At 34.2% G+C, this 10,291-nt stretch overlaps 2 protein-coding genes and 1 long non-coding RNA gene across 3 annotated transcripts in view; 2 read left to right on the forward strand and 1 right to left on the reverse strand.

Annotated features, from left to right (window-relative positions):
- Positions 1 to 407: 407 nt before the first annotated feature.
- On the reverse strand, positions 408 to 6,501 carry LOC107671805 (zinc finger protein 880). The gene is made up of 4 exons (XM_016464777.1): positions 6,057 to 6,501; positions 5,707 to 5,789; positions 4,573 to 4,657; positions 408 to 1,315 (listed from the first exon to the last, which is right to left on the reverse strand). The coding sequence occupies exons 1-4, from the start codon at positions 6,268 to 6,270 to the stop codon at positions 615 to 617; spliced, it is 1,083 nt and encodes a 360-aa protein (XP_016320263.1). The 5' UTR covers positions 6,271 to 6,501; the 3' UTR covers positions 408 to 614.
- A 204-nt stretch (positions 6,502 to 6,705) lies between these two features.
- Positions 6,706 to 7,693, forward strand: LOC107671806 (uncharacterized). The gene is made up of 3 exons (XR_001632255.1): positions 6,706 to 6,806; positions 7,361 to 7,420; positions 7,624 to 7,693. It is a non-coding gene; the product is annotated as an uncharacterized LOC107671806 (long non-coding RNA).
- Positions 7,694 to 9,845: 2,152 nt separating this feature from the next.
- LOC107671804 (rho GTPase-activating protein 30) overlaps positions 9,846 to 10,291 on the forward strand; it is a 22,456-nt gene continuing 22,010 nt past the window's right edge. Inside the window, exon 1 of the mRNA XM_016464776.1 lies at positions 9,846 to 10,186. Within this exon, the coding sequence (XP_016320262.1) occupies positions 10,099 to 10,186 (88 nt within the window). The 5' untranslated portion in view covers positions 9,846 to 10,098. The remainder of the gene's footprint in view (positions 10,187 to 10,291) is intronic.

The raw sequence follows: 10,291 nt of genomic DNA on the forward strand, positions 1-10,291 counted from the left end.
AATATATATATTTAATTTATTTATTTTATTTTAATATTTAATGTTGAAGGTCAATATTAATTCAAAAATAAGTTATTTAAAAATGTTATTTTAATGTTTCATTTATTTTATAATATATTTTATATAATTATTTATAATACTTCTATAATAATTTATACATTTGTAGCATTTATAATAAATTAGTTATATTTTATTTATTTAAATATTTGAAATGTTGAAGGTCAAACACATGGCATTATGTTCTAGAAGTGCCAAAAACAAATATCAATTCAAAAATACAAATGGAAAAAAGTTTTCATTTTAGAAAGCTTTTAGTTGTTTTCATGTTAAATGTTAAATCATTAAGAAAATTAAAATCGAGTCCAATTTACTAGATAATACCAAACTGTAACAGTTGAACCACTTCTTAGAATTTGTTTTATTCAATCATGCAGACAAATCATAAATTAACAAATTGCGCAGAAAACACCTTACTCGATACAATATGAAAATACAATTTGAAAGTGTAAAAAGTGCATTGCAACATGTTAACATGACAAAAAAAGTTCCTCTGTGTGTTTTACAGTGAATCAGCAGATGTGTCTGCAGCCGTTCTGCTGAAGGTCAGGCCGCCGTCAGCTGTGATCCCACGCGCTCGAGTGCGTCCTCTGATGACACTTCAGACTGGAGCGCTGCGTGAAGCGTTTCCCGCACTGGCCACACTGGTACGGCTTCTCTCCGCTGTGCACCACGGCGTGCCGGGTCAGATTGCAGTGTTTGGTGAAGCTGCGGCCGCACTGAGCGCAGGCGAAGGGCTTCTCGCCCGTGTGACAGCGCAGATGCTCCTTCAGCTGACTGAACCGACTGAAGCTCTTCTCGCAGTACGAGCAGCTGAAGCGCTTCTCCACGCTCGCGGGCGGCCCGTGACTGAACGCTGGAACCGAGTCGACTACTGCGCTCGTCATCTGATCGTTTGCATTGATCTGTTCAGGCTCATACAGCTCCATTTGTGTCTCCACGGGATGCAGATTGTCTCTGGATGCTCCTGTGCTGAAGACCGCCGTGTTTCGTGACGTTGGAAACGTCCGTTCTGTGTCTTCAGCGGTTGTTTCAGGGACCGTCGTCCACAGCTGAGCAAACCTCGGGTGGACTCTCGGTTCCTCATCGTCCTTCTCGGCTTTAAGCTGGAGTCCCAGACCGCTCAGACGCTCTGTGGCCGTCTGTGAATGTGTGTTTTGGATCTCTGAAGCTCCTAACAGTGGTTTTTGGTTCTCCATGTTCTCCTGAGCTTGGATCTGCTGGATGTTCTGCTGCTCGTGATCGAAGGGACGATTCCCTGTGTGTTAAAGCAGAAAGAGTACTTATCATAAAATTAATAGACTTTAAAATAATATACTTAAGTGTGAACTTAATGACACTTTAATTGCAATTAAATGATAATGCATTATAGTTTAAATGTAGATTAAAAGCAATTAGTTGAACTTAAGAGTGTTTTTAATTTACCTACTTAAGTGGGACTTAAGTTAATCTTTCCCTCCCCCCGGTTTCATAGACAAGGCTTAAGCCTAGTCTCAGACTAAAATGCATGTCTGGGCTGTTTTAACTTTATCTTAAAATATGTTTTGTCTTAAGATGCACACCAGTAATGTTTTTTTAAGCTACTTAAATGTCTTTGTGAACTATGGCCTAATCATGGCTTAACCTAAGCCCTGTCTGTAAAACAATAATTAATTCTATTGTCTATGAAAAGTGGACTGCTGAACGTACTGACAAGCATTTATGATAAACTAAAATATACTGTAATATACTTTAATGTCACTTTAGCATACTTTAAAAAATAACACTTATTACATAAATAATATACTGTAAAAGAACATTCTTAAGCGTAAACTGAATTACTTAAGTGGGACTTAAGTTAATCTTTTCCCCCCGGTTTCATAGACAAGGCTTAAGCCTAGTCTCAGACTAAAATGCATGTCTGGGCTGTTTTAACTTTATCTTAAAATATGTTTTGTCTTAAGATGCACACCAGTAATGTTTTTTTAAGCTACTTAAATGTCTTTGTGAACTATGGCCTAATCATGGCTTAACCTAAGCCCTGTCTGTAAAACAATAATTAATTCTATTGTCTATGAAAAGTGGACTGCTGAACGTACTGACAAGCATTTATGATAAACTAAAATATACTGTAATATACTTTAATGTCACTTTAGCATACTTTAAAAAATAACACTTATTACATAAATAATATACTGTAAAAGAACATTCTTAAGCGTAAACTGAATGTAATGATTTCAGACACTTGATTGCATGTTAATTGCAATTAAATTAACATGTATTGAAGTTTAAATTTATATTAAATGCAATTAGTTGAACTTTAGAGTGCTTTTGACCCACTACCACTTAAGTACAACTTTATAAGTAATTTCATAATTAATTTTAGGGTCTATTAAATGGTTAAACTGACAAGCGTAAACAAAATTTATGATAAACTAAAATATGCTTTAATGTCGCTTTAGCATACTTTTAAAAAGAGCACTCATTACGGAAATAATATATTTTAAAAGAATATACTTAAGTGCGAACTGAATGTAATGTTTTCAGACACTTAACTGCATGTTATTTACAGTTAATGAAAATGTATTATACAGTAGTTTAAATGTATATTAAATGCAATTAGCTGAACTTTAGAGTATTTATTTATATATATGTGTGTATATATATATATATATATATATATATATATAATTAAGTGCAAATTAATGTAATGTTCTTGGACATATAACTGCATTTTAAGAAAATGTATTATAGTTTACATTTAGGTTTTTTGATCCACTTAAGTAGGACTTAAGTTCATCTTTATGTAATTTCATAATTACTTCTAACGTCCATGAAATATTGTTAAAGTGTTACTAATATTTAGTTAACTAAAATATACTTTAATGTAATTTCTATTAAAACTTGTATGTCATGTATTTAAACATATTTGTAATGATGTTGCAATAACGTACATTTAAAATATCTGAACATAATACTTAAAATGTAACACTGAATACCACAAATTACAAATTATAATTAGTACATACTGTATAGTACACTTCTTCATGTAATTAAAATACATTTAAATACACATTTGTAATGATGAAGTTGCAGCTTAGTACATTTAAAATATATTAACATTAAATATAATATTGAATGACACACTAACGTTAAAATTATAATAAAGTGCTTTACATTTGCTTTAGTATGTTAGTCAACACATCAAAATAAGTGTACTTCTTTAAAACACGACAAAAGATTAAAACATAACGATTTAAATTGTGCTTTAAAGTAAAACTTTTAATCTGACACTATTACAAAAAATGTACTTTTTAAAAGTGTCCTTAAGTCATGAAAGTAAACTCTTTAAATATACTTATTTAAATAATATTATATTACCTGCAAGCAGTGTTGGGGAAAGTTACTTTTAAAAGTAATGCGTTACAATGTTGCGTTACTCCATAAAAAAGTAACTAAAAAACCATGGCTTGGGGAAGTACATAATGTGTAGTGCTGTAAAACTGTACATATGTTTCCTTGTGAAAGTACAAGAAGTACACTTTAGTTTATTTTTAAAAAGAGTAATTAATATGAATATCATATACTTTAATGTAATATTCTAAAGTGCAAACTGGATGTAATGTTTTTGCATATTAATTGTTCTTAAATGAAAATGTATTATACAGTAGTTTAAATGTATATTAAATGCAATTAGCTGAACTTTAGAGTATTTATTTATTTATCTTGAGTAGGACCCACTTAAGTAGGACTTAAGTACATCTTTTTATGTTATTTCAGGTTTCTGTTGTCTATGAAATATGGATAAAGTGGACTGCTGAATGTACTGACAAGCATTTATGTTAAAGTAAAATATACTGTAATGTCACTTTAGCATACTTTAAAAAAGAGCACCTTTTAAAAAGAATACTTATTACGGAAATAATATAATTTAAAAGATTATAATAGTGAAATGAATAATGAATAATGTTTTTGGACACTTAATTTCATGTTATTTACAATTCAATTAAAATGTATTATAGATTTTAATGGTATTAAATGCAATTAGTTACGCTTAAGAGTGCTTTTCAACACTTAAATAGGTTTAGGTACATTTTATGTCATTTTATAATTCTATTGTCTTTGAAATATGATTCAAGGGTACTGTTGCATTTACTTACTTTACTAGTTACTTGAAAAAAGTAATCTACGTAACTCGTGTTACTTGTAATGCGTTACCCCCAACACTGCCTGCAAGTACAGTTTTTAAATATAATTTTATGATTTTAAGTACACACAATTAAGTGCACTTCTTTTTGCACAAGGCTAAGTGTTCATGAAATGTTTTATTTATTCACCCTCATGTTGTTCCAAACCTGTATGACTTTCTTTAATCGCAGAGTTGAGTTAAACGCTAAACAAGAAAAGTATAAAACATTCTGCAGCTTCCACAGAAGATATTCAAACAGGGTCCGAGCATCAGTGTATCTCTGCGTTTGTTCTGTCGTATCAGGATTCATCTGAAGTTTAGTTTTCTAGTGTCAGATGTGATCGTACCTCGTGCACCGCTGCCGGATTCCTGTTCCTGTCGCTCTTGTTTAATCACTGGAGATCTGATTCCCTCCTCCAGCGAACAGACAGACTACAAAACACACCAACACACATCAGTGTTTCAATTCAGTCCGATTAATCAAACACAAGAACCAGCTGAAAACTAAAGTCTGTTGAGGTTTATCAATGATTAAACCAAAAATATATATATTTTTAAATAGATTTTATGTTTAACTGTCTACAATAATAATAATAATAACACACACAAAAATACAAATAAAATATATATATATAATAATAAATAAAATAAATTATTATTATTAAATTAAAATATATATAGGTCAAAGACAGTAAGATCCGCATCAAAAGAAATTTACAAAAGTGATTATATGACATAGAAAGCACATTAAATGTAAGTAAAGTGTCTACTTTTAAGGTTTCAAATAAGTTTTTAGAGAATAAAATGTCAAGATTTGGTTGAAATAATGTTACATTGTTATTCAGTGTAACACAATATTTGTGTAAAAATTCAAACAACATGCTTATTCTGACCTGTACATATTAAAATATATAAAAGAATAAGAGCATATTAAATTTTATTGTGTTTTAAATGAGTAAAAATTCTTCCTGACAAATGGGCAAAACCTAGGATAGTGGCACATTTAAAAAAATGTAAAATTACAACTAATTAGTATTTGGGGAGAAAGTAATTAGTCTTTTAATATGTCATAAGTTGATTTTTGTTGTAAATATGCCTGACAAGATTGTTACACTGAATGGCATTTTCTGTAAATCAGGGGAAAATGTATGATATTTATTTGTTGCTCAGAAAAACAAAAACAAAATTGCAATTAAATTAAACAGAAATCTTTTAAATTTTTTTGGGAAAAACAACAACAATTTAAAGCAGCATTACACTTAATTGTTTTTATGCTTCAACCCTTTTTCGTCTTTGACCCTTAAATATAAAAAAAACTTCTAAAAGCAAAGATTTTCGTAACTTATGGTGTTTTTTTTTGCAGCTGCGCAAAATTTGTCTCTCTGTGACTCTTCCAAGCCTTGAAATTATGATTATGAAAATGTCCTGATGTTTCCGGGTGAGATAACATCAGAAAGCTCCTCTGAGTTTGTGTGCGTCACCTGATCTGATCTGGTCTGATCTGGATTCTGGTCTTGATCTCTGATCGCAGGCACGGCGGCGTCTCTCGGCGTCTTGAACCACACTGAAACACATTACACATCTGCTCAACTCTTTATTCAATTCATAATAGTCATACTACATGCAGATCTGCATTAGTCAGTCTGCACTAGAATCCTTATTTTGTATTTATTCCTTCCTATAGATGATGTCATAGTTATGGTCTTATGGTGCATGGTAGTAGTAGGATGCTATTCCTTGCAGTACATTTGGAAATACCATGGTGCATCAATATAGTAGTATTATGGTATGACTATAGTACTTCTGTGTATGGGCAGTGATGACCTCTGACCTGTCCTCCTGCCCCGTCCTCTGGCCCTCCTCAGCTCGCTGTCCATCAGCACGCATTTCCTCTTGAGCGCCTCGATGTCTCTGCGGCTGCGGCTGAGCTCCAGTCTGATGACCGCGCAGCTCTCCTCCACGCGCCGCTTGATCTCCGCTTCCGCCGCTTTGGCCGCGATCTCCATGAAGGACACCAGCTGCGCCTGGAACGAGCAGTACGACATGATCGCTAATCAAAACCACGGGCTTTATATATTAAAAACCGTCCAGTGCCGAATGTGCTTCGAAAATACACCCTAAAGAGCTAGATCGCCACGTCCAGCGGTTTAAAAAATCCACATATATCCTCAAAGAAAACGAATAAACTGATAGAATGACAGGACGATGACAGAATGGGCGGGGTTTAGCGGGCAGGAAATAATTATCTTTTTTTTTTTATTTCTCTTATTTTTTTATTGTTTGTAAGCTGTCCGTGGTGTCCTTATATAGCCTAGGTGTAAATATTATGCACTGGAAATATCAAATTCCAGTCTTTGACTTTTACATATATAATATATTTATACGTTCTAAACACGTCAGATTTGAATGCGTGTCAAAGTAGGATCGGCGTTGTGGGCCCCAAAGCGCCTCCTGGTGGAAAACAGCAGAAAACACTCGCTTCCGGACACCATACCGTAAATATACTAGATTAATAGCCAATAATCTGTCTCTCAGTGGCTGCTACACACTTTTTTATTGAACTTAAAAGTGCTTATGTGAGGTAAGTTTTTATATCAAAGCTACAGTTATTACACACGCAAATAAAAGTATTCTCTAACTAACTCGAAAGCTTTACTTGACATTGAAACCATTTTACATGCACATAGGAATGCATATTTGCAATAACACGCAAAATTATCTATCATTATAGCTCTATCACGGTTATATGAAATACCATGTTTTTATTTGGTATTTAATTTTTTTTGTGCATGCATACATGCTACCTTTGAATGCTTTGATATGGTTTATCAGATAAATAATCATTCTGTACTATGGTATAGGTGCATATATGAAAATACTCTTGTATATAGTACTATAGGAATACTAATTTTTCTGATTTCAACATGTTGCAATGGAAATGTCATGTTTTCTTGGACATTTGCCATGTTCGAATAATGCTTTTTACTACCATGATATATACATATATGTATATATTAAAGTACTATTGGTTTTTTGGACATAGTACCAAAGAAATACCTATTTTGGTTGGTTTGGTTTTGTTTTACCACACGATACAATGAAATGCCATGTTTTCTTAAACATTTACCATGTTAGGACAATGCAGTTTTTTGAAGAACCCTGGAATACCATGAAAATACCATGGTAATGAATATGGTAATCCTTCAATATCACCTAGTTCTGCTCCAGCTTATGCATTAATATAGTTCGTACACTTGTGCACTATGAATATCATTGCCTTTCATGACAAATTGCATGTGATTTTCCTCATTTGCAAGATGCTTAAATGCATAAACGTAAAAGCAATCATATAATATGTGTTTTTTTTTGGGTACAGTATAGTTTGTTTTGTTTTTCAGCAAGATGCAACAGAAATGGCATGCTTTCTTGGACATTTACCATGTTAGGAGCACCATGAAAATACCATGGTAAGTGTTCTGCTGTAGCTTATCTATTAATATGACCGGCCTTTATGACAAAGTGCATGTGATTTTCCTCATTTGCAAGATGCTTTGTAATGTAAACGTAATCTTAGTTATATTAAATGTGGTGTTTTTCACAGTTTTGTGTCCTGATGTCCATCTGTCTTAGGCTGGGGAATAACATTGGCCTGATGCTTCACAGATGGATGAATGCAGACACCAGGTCGAGATAAAGGCGTATATTAGAAATGGAGAATCAAGACAGAAAGTAAAGACTCAGGAAGTCACTGAGGGAAGTTTAGTGGTTTCTTGCGTCATGTTTTAAATATACACATTTCCTCAAAAAAACCCGAAAACCAATAAACTGATAGAATGACAGGACGGTGACAGAATGGGCGGGGTTTAGCGGGCAGGAAAAAAACAACTGGAGGCTTTTCTCTATTCTTCTCTACGTTTCTCGTCTCAGTTCTTCATTCAGGCTTGCTTGTAAAGATGCCGGATCGTACGCTCATAGGATGTTATCGGGGGGGAAAAGGCCTGGGTTTATTTGATGATGCGAGCATAAAGCACTCGTGGCCTTCAGATCTGATCAGTCATTTCCGCAAGAGCACCAGAGAGGAACAAACTCGCTGAAAAACACAGATGAACGTGATGCAAAACCTTCACAAGCTGTCGGAGGCTTCAGAAGCGTAGCAGGATTTGAATCGATCTTCTCGGTTTCTTCTGGAAAGATATGAAGAGTGTGTAGAAAGCGTGAGGGTGTGGCCTTCAACTGGTGCAAAACTCAGAAAGTCAGAAGAGGAAGCGCTGGCACTGAGGTCTGCTGGAGATGTGAAGCTCTGCGGTGCTTTACCAGAACTTCTGTCGAGCTTCAGCAAGCAAAATGTTAAATGCATTTGTCATGGTTCGTCTCATTTGCTCTCCGTTTAGTCGTTGTCCTGTTTTTGCGTTTCCTTCTTGCATTTCTGCTGTGCTTTTTGTGTTTCCTGTGGTTGTGAACCCAGAGCTTTATGCAGTTTCATAATTCAGGCGACTCAATGGAGTTTAATGTGTCGGCTAAGCAATTACACATCAATATTGATTTCAAATCAACTACATTTACTTGAGGCGCAAAATGACGTCAGTTGTTTTCTACCACTGTGATTGTGTTTTTTTAATTCAATTTCAATGAAAATTAGAAATAGCCATTCCTTAGTTTTAGGAGATGGGATGCTTTTTAGGAATATTTTGAATAACCAGTTTTCTGAGCTTGTGAATATGGTAATTTTGGTGGAATGTAAACCTTTCTTTACTATTTCTTTCTACTTTATTTTATCTTTCTTCGTACTTCGATTCAGTGAGAAAGTCTGAAATACTTAAAAAAAAAATAAGGAAGATTGAATATATACTGTATGTATATATATATATATATATATATATACTGTAAAAAATTTGAAAATGAATGATGGTGGTTTTCTTGCATTGGCTGATAATTGTGCTTGTTTTAAGCATAAAGAAGACTCATTATCATGTCATTTTGCATCTCAAATAAATGTATCTTGATTTAATAATGTTTAGATATTTGTAGAGGAAAACAAGGCAAAGATACTGAGGAAGAACATCATTTTTTGCAACGAGTGAGAGTGTAGAGCTTAAAATGAATGTGGATCATCTCAGATCATTTAATCTTGTGAGAATTTAAATCAAAACACCAACAAGGATCTATAATGAGATATTATAGAAATGTATTAGCCTACAGAGAACTATAAAGCAACTCAAAACCTTCAACAACCTTTATTTTTAAGAATGAGCACAGAATTGTTGTTATTCTGAATGTTAAGGCTTGTATATTGTTTGTTTCTTTTTTTATATAGATATATTTCATATCTCTGCATATGAAGCATCTGTTCCATCAAGCAGTGACGCACGATGTAGTTGATCAGTGAACATCAGTGCATGAGACGTTCCTTACACTCATATAATACTGTCAGATATTCTACAGCAGCCGTCATGTGAGCTTTAACTTCACTGATTCACACACACACTCATTAGATCAGCTCACACACACACACACACACACACACACGCTAACGTGACAGTCACGAAGAATGAGCACAGAATTGTTGTTATTCTGAATGTTAAGGCTTGTATATTGTTTGTTTCTTTTTTTATATAGATATATTTCATATCTCTGCATATGAAGCATCTGTTCCATCAAGCAGTGACGCACGATGTAGTTGATCAGTGAACATCAGTGCATGAGACGTTCCTTACACTCATATAATACTGTCAGATATTCTACAGCAGCCGTCATGTGAGCTTTAACTTCACTGATTCACACACACACTCATTAGATCAGCTCACACACACACACACACACACACACACACAAACAAGGCCTGGATGTTAGAGAGGAGGTGAAGGAATAGCAAGATGAGGAGAGGCCGGAGAAAAGGAGGCAGTCGGGACAAAGTGTTTGGATGTGACCTGCTGGAGCACCTCAACTCCACCGGACAGGAGAGTGAGTTCATTCACACACACACACACACACACACACACACACACACGCACGCATACGCACACACACAAACACAAACACTCACACACACACACACACACACACACA

The sequence above is a fragment of the Sinocyclocheilus anshuiensis genome, unplaced genomic scaffold (genome assembly GCF_001515605.1).
Source record: "Sinocyclocheilus anshuiensis isolate Anshui unplaced genomic scaffold, SAMN03320099.WGS_v1.1 scaffold1491, whole genome shotgun sequence".
Taxonomy (NCBI): Eukaryota; Metazoa; Chordata; class Actinopteri; order Cypriniformes; family Cyprinidae; genus Sinocyclocheilus; species Sinocyclocheilus anshuiensis.